The sequence below is a fragment of the Sapajus apella genome, unplaced genomic scaffold (genome assembly GCF_009761245.1).
Source record: "Sapajus apella isolate SASKATOON/1434 unplaced genomic scaffold, GSC_monkey_1.0 scaffold90, whole genome shotgun sequence".
Taxonomy (NCBI): domain Eukaryota; kingdom Metazoa; phylum Chordata; class Mammalia; order Primates; family Cebidae; genus Sapajus; species Sapajus apella.
Genome location: NW_022437030.1, coordinates 540,094 through 560,128, shown reverse-complemented (window position 1 = coordinate 560,128; position 20,035 = coordinate 540,094). Strand labels below are relative to the sequence as shown.

Here is a 20,035-nt window from a genome sequence, read left to right as displayed (position 1 = left end):
ATTGTAAAGATACTTTTATTCTACATTGTTATGCTGCCCTTCCCCTAATATAACTGGGCTTAAGAGAAACTGGATAGTACTATAGAACAAATATAAACATGAGCTTGGCATAGCCTCCTAGCTTGAGCATAGGAACAGTATAAGTTATGATACTACTTTGAGACATTCTTTGTGGACATGTCTCCAGACATTTCAGCTTACAGAAAATACTACAAATGTTTTATTAACTATATTTTTTCAAAATAAACCATAATATTACTCCTTTCTGAATAGTAACTATTATTATCCAAGGAGAATTTCTTCATGCAGAACTCAAAATAATATTATAAGTAGGTTTATTTTAATTTCCATTGGAATATTTTTCTTAAAACTTGAGATGTCACACTGAAAAATATAGTGCCTGACATCACAATTTTCAACATCTTTTATAATACCATAGTATATCAAAAGGATATTACATGCTCATGATTAATCATTAATTTTGTTTTGACTTTTTCTAACATGATTTAATTCATACAGTAGACTTCCAATTTAAGTTTCTTAAACTCCTGAGGCTTCCTTTTAATGCCAGCTTTAACCAGGGAGCTCTTCATTTGAAAGGAAGGCTAAGCTGCAGTTGACAGAGATTACAATGCAGTAGCTTACTCCTCTCAAACTATGACTGGAGATGATTGAAGCATAAACCATTTAATGTTTTTGAACACACTTGTCTATGTCTCTGTAGTTTCTGGGGAAGAAACTGCATGTGCATTGAATATTTTCACTATTTTACTTGTTAAATGAAAAAGAACTTAATTGAGTTTGGAGTTCATATCCTGAATTTTTCACTACATCATGATGTGATCTTTTGTTACGGGGTATTTGTTCAAGTGAATACCAATGATGTTAGCTATCATTATGTTGTTTTTATTAGCATATCCTTGTTAATTTTCTGTCTCCTTGATCCGTCTAATATTGGCAGTGGGTTGTTAAGGTCTCCCACTATTATTGTGTGGAAGTCTAATTCTCTTTGTAGGTCTTTAAGAACCTGCTTTATGTATCTGGGTGCTCCTGTATTGGGTGCATGTATATTTAGCATAGTTAACTCTTCTTGTTGCATTGATCCCTTTACCATTATGTAATGTCCTTCTTTGCCTCTTTTGATCTTTGTTGGTTTAAAGTCTGTTTTATCAGATACAAGGATTGCAACCCCCTGCTTTTTTTTACTCTCCATTTGCTTGATAAATCTTCCTCCATCCCTTTATTTTGAGCCTATGTGTGTCTTTGCACATGAGATGGGTTTCCTGAATACAACACAAGGATTGGTCTTGACTCTTGGTATCCAATTTGCCAGTCAGTGTCAGTAAAAGCCTCAAGTGACCCCTGGGGAGCTCTGAATGTGGAATGGCCCTGTAGAGTTGTCCTGAGTTGTGGTAAGTGGGTTTAGCCTTTATACCTCCAAATTGATATTGATTGGATGCAGGTTAGCCCAAAAAGGGTTGCAACCTTCTGCAAGGTAGCTCTTTTTTAGCCAAAGCTGTTCCAAAGAGGGTTAACCACTTAGGATTGTCTACCACTAATATTTCCAGAAGCTGAGGGAATAAATCCTTGATTCCATAAAGGGCATCTGAGTGGCGTGTCACATCTATTACTGTTTCTTGAGTACATTTCCTTAAATTTTACTTTATGAATTACTTTGAGCCATGTGAGAGGGTGAGAATTGTATTGCTTCATTGATTAAAAATTTTCTTCTAGGAGTTTTTCATTCTCATTTCATTTCAGTCAAAGTCTGAGGCATGATTCTTTATACTGAATTACTAATAATTAAGTTTCTCTATTTTTGTTTCTCCGTGTAATGAATCATTTATTTTTTCTGTGGCCTCTTTACATAATTGAATAGTAAAATGAGATTTTTTAAAAAACCTATTTTACAGGATATTTCCAATCCCTCACCTAGATTTACTACTTTTCAAAGCTGTAATAAATAGCTGGCAAAGCCATGGAAATAGAATCAGTATTTTCTGTTACAGTTCCTAAATTCTTTAAATATGCATGAAAGAACAGGGACTCATAATTTTCACCTACGCAAATATAGATTGTGACTAATAGAACGCCAGTAGAAAAAAATTTTTGAATTGTTTTTCTAGGAGTGGTGATAAATTGCTGGTAGTTCCACCACTCCTTCTAACTGTCCCCCTTAACCATATCTTAACCCTATGTGTCACAGAGTCGTTCTTCTAATCCCATGATGCTAACTGCCTTATCAAGACAGCAAGCCTTAGATTCCTTGTGGAAAACATATCTCCACATTTTTTCTATTTTCAAATGGATTAAGAATTTCAGAAGTTTGATATTTTTAGTTTGAACAAATACATCTGTAAAGTAATAGCATGCTTGCCCCTTTTCTGAGCTTTACTTCTTTCAAATATCTCAGAACTTGCACTCTTGCCTCCCTTGGTGATTCTTAGGACTCTCTGTGGCTGTTAATCCCTAATCGCTTTCTTACGCTGATGATTCACATTTTCAGATGCCATAAAAATGTAACACCTTTTAAACATACTTAGTATGGTAGTCCCTGTGATTATTTTTAATGAAATGCTTTAATGTAGACCCTTCTTTTCCCAAGACTTTCCATTTAAAGACATAATAATAATTTTTAGATGCCTAAGCAAATTTGCAAGAACTACAGTATACGTACAGCATGTTGTTCATAATTATCCAGCAATCATTTGAACATGTTATATTTCCCAGCTCATAGAAATAGCAGAGATAGAAAAATCCATTAGGCATGATTCCTGCCCACAGGGAGCTTTGGACAGACAGATGTGAAGCCAGAATATCATTGGAGATTGTAATCACTGCCACAGTGGAAGTAGCACAGGAGAATAACAGTAGAGGGAAAGCTATGTCTTGGGAGAGGAAGGAGCTCTGGAAGGAAGAAGACATTTCAGCCAATTTTGAATAGTCCATTCACCACGTGGCTGTGAGGTAGAAGGGCACTACAGAAATGAGAAATGACATGTACAGGGGCAAATAGATGTCAAAAAAAATGACAGTATCTGGCAACTACATTGCTCTGTCTGGAACACACAGTCTTCTTATGAGCGAGTAGCGCAAAATTGAGGCTGGAAAGGTAGGTAAAGTGGCCTTCACATAACAGGTGAGGGATTTGCCCTACATCTTGGAAGAAAAGGAATGAGATCAAATGAGTTTGGAAGTACATGAGTGACAGTAAACAAATCGCATTCATAGTGGAATACATTTGTATATCTACAGGCAAAGCATTTTCCTTGTTGTGGAAATAAATACAGAGCTATTTGATACATGGACATAAGAATGATTCCACTTGGAATGAGGAGTTTTGAGTTCAGCTAATTATAAAAATAAACAAATTCCTTAGCTTTTAGCTTTGTCAAATTCATATGACACCCTTGCAAAAAACACATTAAAAATGTGAATGGTAGTTTTCTGAGCATATGTAATGTAGGAAGGAAAAAAAACCTTTTTTTCTTTTTAGTAATTATGATCTTCATGTTACTCTTAGTTGTTTTTTAAAGCATTAAACAGTCATATCATTTTAATATTCCTATGAGTCACCTCATCATTTTAAAACCACATATATTCACTAAGTAAAATTGCCATGATGCAACATTATAATAAATGCTGCTACTAGAATAGATTTATTTGCAGTTCATCTGGCCTTTGCAATGATAAGGTGTTCGATTTCACTGTGAACCTATTTTATTTTCAAAGAAATTTTATTAAAATTATTGTACTTCTCAATAAAACAAACTTGTTAGCTGGTATTTATGAAAACAATTCTATTACTGAAAATTTGAAACATAATTTATTATTTATTTAATATGAGTGCAAAAACTTTTGGATGCTGAAATAATGTGATTTAAAATAATGTTGAAAACTATGATACATAGGTAAGTGTTGCTTTTAGGGTGAGAAAACAAATGTGATTGCAATTAGAATATTTTTCTAAAAAGTATAGTACACTTGGAATAAAGAACAAAAAGTACATGATTTTTAAAAGTGCTACACATAACTGTTATTGAAAATAAAGAATGTTTTTGAAGGACTAATACCAAATACGCTCTTTAAATACATTTTCTTCTTTTTCTTTAATACAGGGTCATCTGCTGTTTTTTTTTTTTTTGATGGGATGAAACTTGTAAAATGTAATTTAAAATACATTTAAGTAGAACTGCATTAATTATTTTAATGTATTGCAGTTTTTTCCTGTTTTTAAAGTGTACACATCAGTAAGACTACAAAACTTTACATTTTTATTATTTTCCTTCTAGATTTATTCCTGACAACATTGAATGCCACCACTAGTACCTTCCAGTTTGAGATATGGGAAAATTTGGTAAGAAATCTTTTCCTTGAAGCATTTTATACTGATGGCTTTCAGTAAAAGCACACAATTTTAGAAAATAAAATGAAAATAATCACTTGGTCGGTTGATTTCAACAATAAATAGAAAACTTTAAGAGCCTTTGGTTGCATTGCTGCATTTAAACTGCTGAATATTGCTGAAGGAAGTGATTCATTCAGCACCAATTCCTCTGCAGGTTTTTAGGCATGACTGCCAATTAAACTAATCAGGCTGCCCTAATGTGCATGTTAACAGGACCCCTGCTATGCTGTCAGCTGTTGAGAGAGGTTACTGTCATTTAATTTGTCAACATGATGGCTTATGAAGAAAATTCTTTTAAAAAAACTAAATTTTCCCTTTTGCCTTTAGGCTTATATTAAGAAATAAGATAACAAACGCTAAACTTACTGCCAGGTTAACTGGGGTTAAGAAATAGGTTTTATTTTGTTTTTTTTTAATTGTAAGTAGAAGATTCCCAAGCCAATGTCATGATTTATTTTACTTTAAGCTTGATGTGAATTATGTGATCAGTTAATTAATGAAGAATAAACAACCTGAAACCTTTTTTTTTTTTTTGAGAAGGAGTCTCTCTCTGTCGCCCAGGCTGGGGTGCAGTGGCATGATCTCAGCTCACTGCAACCTCCGCCTCCTAGGTTCAAGCAGTTCTGCCTCAGCCTCCCAAGTAGCTGGGACTACAGGCGCACACCACCACACCCAGCTAATTTCTGTATATTTTAGTAGAGATGGGGCTTTACCATTTTGGCCAGGATGGTCTCGATCTCTTGACCTCGTGATCCGTCCGCCTCAGCCTCCCAAAGTGCTAGGAATACAGGCACCACCTGAAATCTTAATGTTAAATTTCAGGCTGCATAGTAGAAGACAGGATCTGAGATCAGACAAAACTAGCCATCACAGTGACATTCATGACATATTTGTCAAGTATTGAACCTCACTGTCCACACACAGAAAATGGGTGTAAGAGCCTCTGCTTCACAGAATGTTTGTGAAGATTAAATAAAACAGCTTGTGTAACATGCCTTACACAGAGTGGACATTTATCAAATTTTTCAATCCAAATTAAACCCATACCTTTTTTTTTTTTTTTTTTTTTGAGACAGAGCTTTGCTCTTGTTGCCCAGGTTGCAGTGCAGTGGCGCCATCTCAGACCTCATTGCAACCTCCGCCCTATGGGTTCAAGTGATTCTCCTGCCTCAGCCTCTCGAGTAGCTGGGATTACAGGTGGCTGCCAACCACACCCTAATAATTTTTTCTATTTTTAGTAGAGACAGGGTTTCGCAATGTTGGGTAGGCTGGTCTAGAACCCCTGACCTCAGGAGTTCTGCATGCCTCAGTCTCCCAAAGTGCTGGAATTACAGGCATGAGCCACTGTACCTGGCCAAACCCATAACCTTTTATAAATTTGATTAAAATACTTAAGAGAACTACACCAATTTTTTAAATGTAAAGCACAAACTTGCGGAAGGAGATTCATTATCAGCCAGCTCTCATAGTATGGTCAGTGATGCTGATCATGACTCCCATCCCTTCATGAAAGGAAACTACGATGGGGGGTAGCTTTGTTTAGACAAAATCAGAGCTTCTAAGTACTTCTAAGCTCAGAAATTTGATTCTTTTGTGGAGGGGAATTGTGGAGGCGAGGGAAAGTAAGACATCTAAATCAAGAAAAGACTTATTTAATATGCTACTTTAAAAAATTAGTTATATTTGTTTTTTCTGATAATAGAAATACGGTTGCTGTGTTTTTTATGACTGCCATATGTTAAGTCCCCACTGCTGGGGGATGTTTGTCTGCAGATGGCCTTTATTAGAAAATGAGAGGTGTATTTGATTAACGTGTATTCGGGGTCAGCGGGAAACCGCATTACAAAAAAGTAGAATATCTGTAGAACATCATGAAACACCCTTAAGTTTATGAGATTCTTTAAGTCTAGGCTGATTTAAATATAGTGGAGTAAAGCAACTCAATGAAGAAAATAGATTTTGATGGGGTCTTTTATTATTGTTTTCTTTAAGAAAATGAATAAATTGGCTGTTGGAAAATGGGGACTGAGGGTTGTCCCTGTTAAGTGGCTGAGTCAGTAAGTAACTTTTTTTTGTTAAAGATGGTAAGGCAGTTTTTCTTCAAGTGTACTCCTACAGTGGAGTTTTGCAATAGGGGAAAGAGATCGGACTCATCTCCAAATACAGCCAGGAAAATTGGGACATTATAACCAGTGAGCAGGATGGGGGTCAGTGAAAGGGAAATTACTACACGGGCAGGATAGTGGTTGGGCTTAGGTAAGCAGAGTTCTCGGAGGAGCCTGACCAAAGTTTGGTCAAGGAGAACATCTTTCTTAGTTTCCACAGTAACAATAGTTAATCATTAAAGTGTCATTTTCATAAAATGAGTGATCATTTTCAATTAAAGAATGAACAGGTACATTGCAGTCACATACTAATTGGCCAAAAATCCCGTCAAAACCTGTAAAACTATATTAGCCAGTAGGAGAATGAAAGCTGCCACAAATCTTTTTACATATCAGTTGTATGTATAGCCCCATGGTAGTGCTCTAGCAGATACAGAAGTGACTAGAGCTTATAGGCCAGGAGAGCAGCTGGGTTGTGCATATGGATGACCCTGGCTTGTATGATGAAATATACATTATGCTACAGGAATTCAAAGACCAGTTGCTTCTATCTGGTTCCAGAATTATCAGTGAAGGCTTCAAAAAAGATGTGATATTTAGGCTGGGAACGGTGGCTCACAGGTGTAATCCCAATACTTTGGGAGGCTGAGGCAGCCAGATCACCTGAGATCAGGAGTTCGAGACTAGCCTGGCCAACATGGTGAAACCCCATCTCTACTAAAAATAGAAAATTAGCCTAGTATAGTGGTGCACGCCTGTAGTCTCAGCTACGCAGGAGGCTGAGACCAGAGAATCGCTTGAACCCAGGAGATGGAGGTTGTAGTGAGCCAAGATCATGCCATTGCACTCCAGCATGGGTGACAAGAGCAAAACTCCATCTCAAAAGAAAAAAAAAAGATGTGGTATTCCACATAGCTAGTATGAATTAAAGGATTTTAGTGATTGGAAGTGAGAAAGAGGAAAAGGTAGGCAAGGAAGTACACAGGAGATACAGGAAACATCCAGAGAGTAGAAAGTGGCTGGTTTAGGCCAGAATATAAAAGAGATATTAGAATGTAAGACTAGAAAAATTGGTTTATACAAGATCAGAGTTGTTCTGTGAGCCAATCCAGCTGTGAATCCAAAGAGGGGGTGATGTGAACCCCAACTTGAAGCTGATTGGGCAGAAATATTGGAGGCCCGAACTTGGGACTGATGTCCAGGGTAATTTGGGGGACTGAGCCCTCAAACTGTAGAATCTGTCACTATCTCTAGGTAGGTAGTGTCAGAATTGAATTAGAGGACAACCAGGTGGTATCCACTGCAGAAATGATTGCTTGTTTGTGGTGGGGAAAAATCCCCCACATTTAGTCACAGAAGTCTTATGTGTCTCACAAATTTGATTCTTATGTGAGAGCATAAGGGAGAAAACCAGTGCTCGTTTTTTCACTCAGACAAATCTACCGTATCCTTAGAGGAACAAAGAAGGAAAAACTCATTTTAAAGTATACAGATATCCTATATGAAGTATATAGGAATCAGAGTCAGTATCTCAAACAGCAAATAGAGACATCAATGATAAGAATTCTGTACAAACCTGAGAGCTCAAAATTTCAAATTTATTGTTTTGATTTCTTTTTCTTGTGTAGTAATCTAAAATTATAGAAGGGAAAGCCAATAATTTTCTTTTTAATTTAAAAAAATTTTTTGGAAGTCAGATGTATATTGTTTTTGTTTGGAAAGAGTAACTGAAACAGAGCCTCTCTAATAAGCTCTCCTTTTCTGCTTGGCTTGGGCACCTCTGCTTCTCAGTCAATACATGGCCACTGTTGTAATCCTTTGCCCCTCTTCTTATTGATAACTTAAATTGTTGATGGATTAGTCCTTTAAGGATCAATGGAATTCTCCTCTCATTTCACTATCTTTTCTTAATTGTTCCCAACAGAATCTCCTTCCCTTAAAATCTGCAAAATATGTCTTTGAACTTACCTATGCTATTTATATGTTACCGTCAGAAATTCTATCTTTCTGACTTTTACTCTATCTCCCAACTGGAGATATAAGCTCTTTGAGGGTAGGAACTAGTTTTGTAATTCCTTATACTTCCAAAGCCCTCCACAGTACTTGAAATTATTGCCCTCTGAAATTATGATGATGATTTGGTAAAAGATACCAGAATTGACAGCAAGGAAAGCATACCAGATTCACATTTTCTTCTACAACTCATGGGAGTTTCTTTTGCCTCAAAATAAAAGTAGAACAGGAGATGGGAATAATTTTTGTGCAATACAGCAAAACACTGAAATTATTTATTTCCTTAGTTCAGTTAGAATGCTTTGTTTCACACTTAAAAGACTAGATTAAGATGGTCTAATTCAAAGTTTTTTTCATTTAACAGGATGGAAACTTCTCTGTCAGTACCATCTTGGAAAAACCTCAAAATATGGTGGTGGTTGGACAGTCAGCATTTGCAGACTTTGGTAAGATTGCTTTTGCCTTTCCAATTCTCCCCATCTTTCTGACCTATTCGTATTAATTCCCCATACCAGGAAATAACTCCAGAGTCTTCAGAATTATTATAGCTTCAAAGGATCCCTATTCTCTAATAGTATTGTACATGACATGTGGTCAATTTCTTAATGAAATAAGGAAAAATTTGTGACATGTTTAAAAAATAGTTTGATACTGTTTGCAGGAGTAATATGCAAAACAAGGAAATCTACTGAGACTTCTCTAGAGAATACCAGGTATTAATTACCATAACTTCTTCATGTATATCCAACAAATGGAACAAATATAAGTGAAGGAGTTAATCTGACCTCTTAGAACCAATACTAAAAACCATTTTTTTTTACAACTTAATTTCAAAGAAGAGTAGTATCTGTCATGAATTACCAAAAAGAGGACATACGAATTTATGTTTTCCATAAGATTCTCCAGAATCAAGTTCACATTGGCCAGGAACTTCCAAAGCATATGTGGCTCTTTTCATCATTTGTCAAGAATAATCATTAAAAGGACTTTGTGTTAGATGGGAAAGTGGTCTGGGTGACCCCTACCTAAAAGCTGTTCATTGCCCATTCCCTTCCCGCTGATCCTTCATTATGCCAATAACCACTGTAGGCTTTCCTCAAAATGTAGATGAGATGTCACCATATTCAGATACCTCAGTTTCCTCATATATAAAATGCAAATTATAATAATATCCACCTCTAAAGGCTATTATGAATAGCACAATGCAAATAAAAAGCAGTGCCAGGCTTATAGTAAGAGTACAAGAAGTTAGAGTTTAAGCTGGGTGCAGTGGCTTTTGCCTGTAGCCCAAGCTACTTGATAGGACTATTTGTGCCCAGGAGTTCAAGTACAACCTGGGCAACATAGCAGTACCTCATCTCAAACTGCAGTTTGAGTCTATTCATTGGACTTACCTGTTTTTTGTTCTTGTTGCCTCTGCTGCTCTGTACGCAGCTGACTAAATCAACTCACTGTTCAGTATCATATGGATGTATCCCAGCATAGCTAAACAAGGAAGTTTGATTATGTCATATCATGGACATTTTAACATAAATCTCTGTGTTGCCCCATATTTTAGTTATATTGAGTATTATGTTAATTTTGAGTAAATTTCTGTTGCCTTTCCAGTTTTTAATGCAAATAGTCAAGTAATAGAACACATGACATTATTTTTTGGAATTTGCTGGCTAATTTGATTAGCTAAATTAGTAACGGCTCTGTCTGAAAGTCTCTCTTTAGGAAAAATATATGTACTATAATTCTCAGGGAGTTCAGAGACCTCTCTGATCCCCTTAACCCTTGGCTAAAAACCTCCAAAATAAAGTTATACCCTTTATGATCATGTGTTTTATGATAAAATGCCTTATTTTTAACAAAATTATTAGTAGCTTTGCTTTGAGGTTTTTTTTAACAATTTTGCTAAACATAAACATTTGCATGTTAGTATTTTTAAGATGTGCAAAATATGAGGCACAAATTAAGAAACATAACTTTGGTAGTTTATCAGTAAACTTTTTTTAATGTATCAGTAAATTTTTTTTTTTCTTTTTTTGAGATGGAGTCTCACTCTGTCAGCCAGGCTGGAGTGCAGTGGCGCAATCTCGGCTCACTGCATCCTCCGCCTCCCGGGTTCTTGCAATTCTCCTGCCTCAGCCTCCCGAGTAGCTGAGACTACAGGTGCACACCGCCACGCCCAGCTAATTTTTTGTATTTTAGTAGAGACAGGGTTTCACTGTGTTGCCCAGACTGGTCTCAAACTCCTGAGCTCAGGCAATCCGCCCACCTCGGCCTCCCAGAGTGCTGGGGATTATAGGCATGAGCCACCGCACCCAGCCTTAGTAAATTTTTAATAAATATTACATGTTAGCTTTTTTAAAGTTCATGTATTTTTAGTTGAATATTGGCAAAAAAGACTGCTGGATCCAAAAATATGAATATTAACATTTCAAAAATATGCATTTTTTCCTGTGAAAAGTCTACATTTGAATACGTTTGTGAATTGCATCTAGCCCTCCATCTTACTTTCCACCTACTTCCTTTTAACCAAAACAAGGGAAGTGACTGACAGCCAGGAAGTCAGCATGATTTCAGAAATTTACCATTCAGTTGATAAAGAGTGCACATGCTTAAATAAATGATGTAATTTACAAGAAGTCTGTACCAAAGAGAAATGTTTTTAAATGGCCCACAGCTCACTTGTCTAAAAAAATAGAGAAGACCAGAAAGAAACACAGCAAAAGGATAATAATGGTTTTGTTAAAGTAGGATAATAGATTATCTTATTCCCTATTTTCCAAATTTTGTTTTGTGGTTAGGTTAATTTAATATGTTAATTTAGTAATGAAAAAGTAAATTATTGAGAAGTAATAGTCAACCATGGCAAGAAAGAAACCATAGTATATACCTGCTTCCCAGTAAAAAAAAAAAGTGTTAAAATTTTCATCATAGAACTTCTGAGTTCATATAAAATTGATCCTATTTTCTGAGTGACATGAACGACTCATTTAGAAAAGGTCATATATGGCTGTATGTCGCAGTTTGTACCTGTCGTCTCAGCGTCTCACAGGGCTGAGGCAGGAGAATTGCTTGAGCACACAGGTCAAGGCTGCAGTGAGCTGTGGTTGAGCTACTGCACTCTATCCTAGGAAACAGGGTGAGACCTCATCTCTAAAAAAATTTTTTTTAAAGATGAAAGAAGAGATTATATAGTTTCACAGCATCTTTAACTCCAAATAAAATGCAAAAGTTAGACCTCTGAAAAAAAATTAAACCTCTGTTATGCTTAAAATATTGAGCTGAATACTATGTCCGAAAACTGATTTTAAAGATAAGGTCCTTGCCTTTAAGAATTTTACAGGCCAGGTTCAGGGGCTTACACCTGTAATCCCAACACTTTGGAAAGCTGAGGCAGGAGGGTCACTTGAGCTCAGGAGTTTGAGACCAACCTGGGCCACATGACAAAACCCTATCTCTACCAAAAATACAAAAAGCTAGCTGGGTATGGTGGCACAAGCTGTGGTCCTAGCTACTCAGGAGACTGAGGTGGGAGGATCACTTGAGCCTAGGAGGCAGAGGTTGCAGTGAACAGTGATCATGCCACTGCACTCCAGCCTGGGTGACAGAGTGAGACCCCCGCTCAAGAAAAGGAAAAAAAAGAAATTTATATTCTAGTTGGGAAGATAGAATATGAATATGTAAAAAATCAATACAAGAGTAAAGCAGCAAGTAACTGCCACAATATAAGAGAAACCAAACTGCATTTCATTGTTGACTGTGAAATTAATGCCATGGAAAAAGTGCTATCTAAGTGTTGTGGCAATATAGATCATTCTAAGCTGAGAAAGGGTACAAAAGCCTCATGGAACTGGTGAGATTTTATACTGGACTTTGAAGCAAATCTAAGATTTGGCTCAAAATATGCGGACATATAAAAATGGTTTGGTTAGTGACTAGTGAATAAACCAGTTTGGGTTGAATCAACAGTTACTGTAAAAATGTAGAAGCATAATAAATGGCCTGGGAACACATTAGATTACCAAATGAATAACAGATGAACAAATGTTGATTTTATTTTGTAGAAGTGATGGGAAACAGTAGAACAATTTGAACATCTCTTTGCTAATACCTTTTTTATTAACTTCAGAAAGTAAAGTTGAACAAAATCTGCTGGTCTGGTGGGATATGCATAATATAATGCTTCTTGGGCATGCCGTAGGAGTTCAAAGGAAGATTATTAGAATCCCAGAGGTACCTGAGATTTTGATGTTAAAAGAGAGGCAGATTTAAACAGTCTTAAAATACAGTATTTTCTAAAGGTGGAAAACACTCAGGAGACAGGTCAGGGCATGAGGTGGTGAGAGCCAGAGCTGAACTACATCAGTATGTGGAGGGAATCAGTAAATTTGCTGATTGGTTTGACGCTAGGGACAGTAGAAAGTATAGTAAAAAATTGACTCTGAATAACCTAAAGAAGGGCGATACTACTCACAAAGATAGGTAAATCAGGAGAGAAAGCTGAATTAGGTACTGAGATGCTTTAAAGTTACCATATTAATCATGCTGCAAAGACAACAAAGTCATCATGTTTAGCAGACCTAAGCTGAGGGAAAAAGCCAAAGCAGGTGTGAGAGCCCTTTAAGAGGGAAGAGGTCAAGACTGGGATGAGCCCTCCAAAGAAGGTGTAAAATAGAGGTTGACAGAGGGCTAAGGAGGAAGAAAAGTAGGTGCTAAAAGGTGGTCAAAAAACATCTGCAGATATTAAAATGTGATGCAAGAAGATCAAAAAAAGACCTTTAGATTTTTATTTTAGTAGGGTATTGGTGGCCCAAAAGTTACCATTTGCAGAATTCTCAGAGCAGTCCCTGAGTCATAGAAATTACCCAGTAAACTCTTGCTGCTACTAGTATCAGATGAGGTTCTGGACCCTAGTCTCATATTTGGAACATCTGCAACCCATAAATGTCCCTCATAGCTAAGCAATCATCAAGGAAGCTGTATCTTCTAGAATATATATTTTTGTCTTGCCCTACTATGTCATCCTTTTAAACTGTATGTTAATCTTGAGTCTTCTTCTACATAGGCTCTGAATATCAGATTCTAGAATTCCTATAATAAGATCTTATCTCTTATTAAATTATATAGGACAAAAAGTCAATAGAAATTAGACTGAGAGAAAATGCATGTCAATTTCATATATAATACTAGATGTAGTGGAAATCAATAAAAGCTATAAAACTGAAGGAAAAACAAATCTTATATAGAATGTCAGCATTTTTTGTAGATTGAATTATTGTAAATGTCATATAAATTTATTTATAAATTATCCAGATCTCATGCTAACTGTTGTGTATCACATCTCCAGCAGGAGATCATACTTTCTTCTTCAAGTAAAGAAAGAATACTGGGCATGATGAACTCGGCCTTGGAATTGTCAGTCAGATCTAGATAATCCTATAAAAAATAAAGGAGCTAATGAAAATGGAAAACTGTCATTCATGAAAGCTATAAACATACTGGAAAATCTTGAACAACTTAAAGATAGTGTCATTGATGGTTAATAATAAATATGATTCAATTGAATGCCCCAGTACCTAGCACAGTAGATAATCAATGACATTTAGTAAAGTAAAGGAGAAAGGCAGGGATACCCCACATTAAAGTTGTTTTATGAAGCTTTATAATGCTTGGTAAAAATTCTAATGTTAATTCCAAAGTAACCATTGTAGAGCTGATTTCAAAGCATTTATAGCAATTATGCTCCCTTTGTTTTATGGCTAGGTGTTTTCAGTAACCATCTGACAAATTAAAATTGTTTCTTGTTCATGTTTGATCTGTAAAGTAAATCAGAGGAGTCATGTATGGAAATATAAATTTAATATTTAGTCTGAATGCTAATTGGCAATTGAATTTAATATTCTCTCTCACAAAAGAATTTTTAAAATCACATGCCTTCAAATAGACAGGTGACGATTATCAAAGAAGCTAGAAAGCAGAAAGTTCTTGTTGCTATACTTTCTGTACTTGGTTTTATTATGTGAGTCATTTAAGATTGGCTTTTGGTCCACAGTCTTACATTAATGGCACAGTCTTACATTAATGGTACACTTTTTTGTTTGTTTCTTATAGTAGAAAATTGGCTGCTCTTGTTAAGTAGCCTCTTTTTCATTAAAAAGGAACATTGAACACTAGTCAAAAATTATCAATAAAACAGAAAAATGTTTGAAGTTGCAAATATTCTCTCTTAAATATACTACTATACCATATCACGGTCATTGCCAGTCAGAAATTATCAAGTAAATACAGATATAGAGTACTTTAATATGTGTAAATGGGCAAATTAGATATAAGTGCTGCATTATAATACTTTTATATTCTTTGAATTGTTTGGTACAGACATATGATTCAAATAGTTCAGTCTGCCTGTTTATTATTTAAAATTGTGGAGCAATTTGTTTTTCTTCCATTTAGTTCCCTGTTTTATAATGAAACATTTCTATTGTGTACAAGGTATTGATTAATGAATTAAAAAAATAGTTTTAGAGTTCCTGCTATTTGGACTGGCTGTGTATTACATACTTGGCATATAGCCAAGCCTCAGGCATACAGAAACTCTGCTTTCAAGAAGCTTAAATTCTCTTGAGGGAAGAAAGACAAAAACAAGTAAATTAATGAGGAATTGTTAGAAAGTGATAAGTGCTCTGATCAGAGGAATTAAACAAAGTGCCATAAGAGGAAATGAAAAGGGCTATTTTAGGTAGCTCGTTGGAGGTTACATCTGATCTGAGACTTGAATCAAGTTGTAGAAGGTTTTTGGGGAAGATGCTCCATGCAGAAGGAACACATAAGTGAAGATTCTAAGGCAAAAATGAGCTTGGTGTTTGAAGAACAAAAAGAAGGCTGGCACTTGGCCAGGTCTTGTAGTGTTTTGTGGACAAAGGTAACAAGGAGTTCGGATTTTATTCTAAATATAATTGGAAACTTCAAGGAGATTAGTTAAGAGGGAAAAGCTATGGTAACTTGAACCAGGGAAACCACTATTTACAACATATTGGAGACAAAGTTGACAGGACATGCTAATGGATTAGATGTTGGGGGGAAGAGAAAAAGAAGAATGATTTCTAGGTTTTTGGTTTGAACAACTGTGTGAGTGGCAGTCCCATTTGATGAGATAGGAAAGGAGTAAGAACAACAACTCTGGAGTTCTGTTAATTGATAGTTCTGTTTGTGACATGTTAAGTTTGAGGTGTCTATTAGAAGACAAAATGAAATACAAATGGGAGATAAAAGCTCTGGAGAGACACAGAGTTGGATATTAGCATGTCCTTGTTTAACTGCCATTTAAAAGATGGATAATGGGTAAATGAAGGAGCACATGTCCAAAGCATCCTGCCTTTCTAACACTATAAATGCACCTGTGCTCCAGACACACTGCCTCCTCGGTGTTCTGCAAATTGTCCTTTCTGAGGCCTTTGCCCTCGCTTATCCCTCTGCATGAGATTCATCATGACACATTCCCATACCACCTTCTGGTTTTGCCACTTCACTCTCTCCTGGAGGCTTTCCCTGACTACTTTATTTAAAACTGTAAACCCTACCCCCAGCACTCCTAACCCCCTTTCCTGCTTTATTTTTCTCCCTTGCAGACTATTGCTGACATGGTATTCATTCTAATCATGTACCCTCACCAGAACTCCATTGGTGTGTTTTGTCCACAAGCCTATAGCAGTGCCAGTCACATTACAAATACTAATGAATAATTGTGAATGAACTATTTAATTAAATGAAAAATACTCTGTTCAATTGGATATTAAGTATTCAGAATTAACACTGAAAATTTTTAAATAGTATAATTGTTTTTTAAGCATTGAGCTCAAATTTAGGGTATCTTAAGACATTCAACTATAATTCTAAACTAAAACTTCTTAGATTCATTCATATGATGAAGACTAATGTATCATTACTTTTACTGATTTTGATTAAAGTTAAATGATTAAACTAAAAATTTTTCTGAATCTAAAATACATGGATGCTGATTCCAGTAGGAGACATCCTGGATCCTTACAAATTGTTAAGTCTTAGTCTTCCTATTTATATTTTCTAATTCAGAAATTCTGACCAGTAAACAACAACATGCATTATTTACAGTATTTACTATCTATTCAGCATTTAAATAGACAACTGTATTTGCACAGCTTCTTAATATCCTTTTGTATTTTTATAGTGCCAATTCTGTTTCCATGTATTCGAAGTCATCGTAACCAGTTTAAACAGTTCTCCCTCTAACCTGTGGGACCTTTGTCTCCCTTACCCTCCTCTGCCCCTATTATCCCATCAAAAAAGGATAATGCTATTAGAAGTTTTTGGTAAAACAAATATTTTATGGGCACTCATTGCAATAAAGCACCCAAAGTTGTGAGATGTTCTTAGAGTGCTCTTCTGATATTTGCAATACTTTTACAAACAAATAATCCAGTTCATTGGTATTTCCATTTCATTCCATGTCTATGGTGATTGCAATGCAATAGTTACCACAGCAAAAGTGATTAGTTCCTGAGTTTCTAATTTGTAATAAAGACTTCTCTGAGGCATCTATCTTGGTGAGTCGTGGATGCCAGATGTGATTCTAATAAATATTTTGAATGCTTTTTGATTGGAAATTGTAATTTATATAAAAATTATAAAATGGCTGCTTCATAGTCTTGACTTTATACATACTCAGCATCTAAAGTGGACTAGGCTATTTTAGTTTCTTTTAAGGTATACAAATATGAGGAAAATCTAGGACTCTATATCCCTAAAGCCATTTTATACAGATTTGCATTCTAGGTAAGAGTGTTTTTTTTCCTAAATATACATCTGACATATTGTATTCTCAAGACAGTATTGTGCATTTAATTTTTTAATGATGCATGGTATTATGAATGTATACTTAGCCTTTTCAATATTAAATTTAACATACTTAAAAATGCTACAGGATAATGTTGCATTTTACATTATTACATTGCCATTTTGTAATTTAATAGATGGTATGTTTAATACTTTCTAATATAACCCACAAATTAATTGGAACATTTGTCACTCTAAGTCTACCCTAATTAATACAATTGATCTATGATTAATGGAGCACCCCATAAAACTGTCCTGTAAACTTAACTATGCGTATCTGTTTGTTGTTTTGATTGCAACAGTATATGAAAGTCATTATTGCAGACAACTTGGCTATTGTTAGACCTTAAAGAACATATACCTAGGAAGGACCAAAAGATGGTGAGATTCATTTCTGTATGGCACATTACACCTGAAAGGAATTCTCTGCCATGAATCAGAGTGGCATAGAAGCTCATTATGAAGAGCCTAGTGTCACCTGTAAGCAGAAAATATCTTGCCCTGTTTTCAAACACGTCTGACTTCCATTTCGACCCCATATTTTTCCCTCCGCAACTCTTCATTTTCGCTCTGTATAAATGCCCCATTCATTGATAAGCAAAGTCACAGTTGTGCTTTTCGGATGTAGGTATGTACACAGCTTTTCTGTGCTTAACCATAACCTGTTAAAGAGCTGAATGATGGGTTGATGGGTTGAATGGATGGTGGATGATGGATGGATAGTGAGTGAATGGATGAAAGTGCCCTTTACTTACTTATCACTTTCTCACAGCAGTCCATTCCCTTTGCCTCGCTCACAAAGCAATCCTATTTTCCTGTTCTGTTCCCCAGTAGCAAGACAGTTTCCTTTTAGTCATTGTTACACACAGACAAGTGGACATTCTCTGTATTTAACTTGCCCTTGCCTATCATCACATCACCCTCTGTAACTAATGTATGTTTAATTTAATCAAAAAAAAGCTTTCAAGTTTTTGTTAATCAGTGACATTGACAGAATTTACAAGTTTTGTATATTGCAAATGTCTGTTTCTTTCTTTTTCATAATGCTTAAGAATTATTTTTGGCAGAAACTATTTTATAGGAAATATTTTGCATTTGTCTCAAGTAATCTTTCCAAACCTTTCTGAGGTGAACAATATTATTTAGCCTCATTATAGTATGTGGTAGTAGGGTTCAGAGAGGTTCACAAACTTGACCAAGGGCACACAGCTAGGAAGTGACAGAGCTGAGACATGATCCTTGGCCCTGTCTCACAGTCTGTATCATTAAATACTATACAGTCCTTCTTCATCTGCATTAGTTTAGATTTTAAAATATGTTATATTGAGTAGTGGTCACCAACAGTGACCCACTAATATACACTGTTTGCTTTTAGAAGCATGTATTTTGATAGTGAATCTTCTCCACCTGCTCCCCGTGTTTTTCACGCATTATTTTTAGAATTTTTACACTCCTTGACCACTCTCCTAACTCACCCATGTCAAAAATATGATTATGTCTATCTGTAATTCTAGAATATATAATGTTTGTAGATGCCAGAAAAAAACAAACTTAAGCAGTAGTGATTTTGATATAAAATTCCTTAAAAATTGATTTTTCTTGGAATAAAACAAGCTTTCAGAATATAAATATTTTGTACGTTTTAAAAAATTTTTTAGTTGACGTGTAATAATTGTAGGTATTTGTGGCATACAATGTGATGTTTCACTACATATATACATTGTGTAATGATCAAATCAAGACTAATTAGCAAATCTGTCACCTCAAACATCATTTCTTTGCGGTCAGATCATTCAGAATAATCTCTTTTAGCTTTTATGAAATACACAATACATCACAGTTAACTACAGTCACCCTACTGTGGAATAGAACACCAGAAAGTATTCCTCCGATCTTGACTGTAGCTTTGTGCCCTTTAACCAAGTTCTCTCCATATCCTGTCTTCAGCCTCTGATAATTACAGTTCTCTCGACTTCTAGAGATCTACTTTTTTAGATTCCACATATGAGTGAAATCATATAGTATTTATTTTTTGTGTCTGGTTTATTTCACTTGACATAATGTCCTCCAGGTTCATCCGTGTTGTCATAAATGACAGGACTACATTCCTTTCCATGTCTGACTATCATTGTATATAGATCCCACATTTTTCTTTATCCATTCATACATTTGATAGACTCAGGCCGTTTCCTTATCTTGGCTGTTGTGAATAGTGCTATAATAAACATAGGGAGGTAGATATCTCTTGAAATACCAATTTCATTTCTTTTGGCTATATACCCAGTAGTAGGATTGCTGGATCATATGGTAGTTCTGTTTGTAATTTTTTTGAGGAAACTCCGTGCTGTTTTACATAATGGCTATACTAATTTACATTCCCACCAACAATATGTCAGGGTTCCCTATTCTCCACTTCTTCACCAACATTTGCTGTCATTTTTCATAGTAGCCTTTCCAACTAGAGTGAGAAGATATCTCTTTGTGATTTAGATTGCGTTTTCTGATGATTCATGATGTTGAGCATTTTTTCATGTATTTATTGGCCATTTCTGTGTTGTCTTTTGAGAAATGTCTATTCAGGTCTTTTGCCCATTTTTTAAACAGAATATTTTTGCTATTGAATTTTTTGGGTTCCTTATAAATT

The 20,035-nt window shown here is 35.5% G+C and overlaps 1 protein-coding gene across 1 annotated transcript in view; it reads left to right on the top strand.

The window, feature by feature from the left end:
- ITFG1 (integrin alpha FG-GAP repeat containing 1) overlaps window positions 1-20,035 on the top strand; it is a 295,251-nt gene that overhangs the window by 79,064 nt on the left and 196,152 nt on the right. The window contains exons 7-8 of the mRNA XM_032255603.1: window positions 4,293-4,357; window positions 8,891-8,972. Coding sequence (XP_032111494.1) covers window positions 4,293-4,357; window positions 8,891-8,972 — 147 coding nt within the window. The remainder of the gene's footprint in view (window positions 1-4,292; window positions 4,358-8,890; window positions 8,973-20,035) is intronic.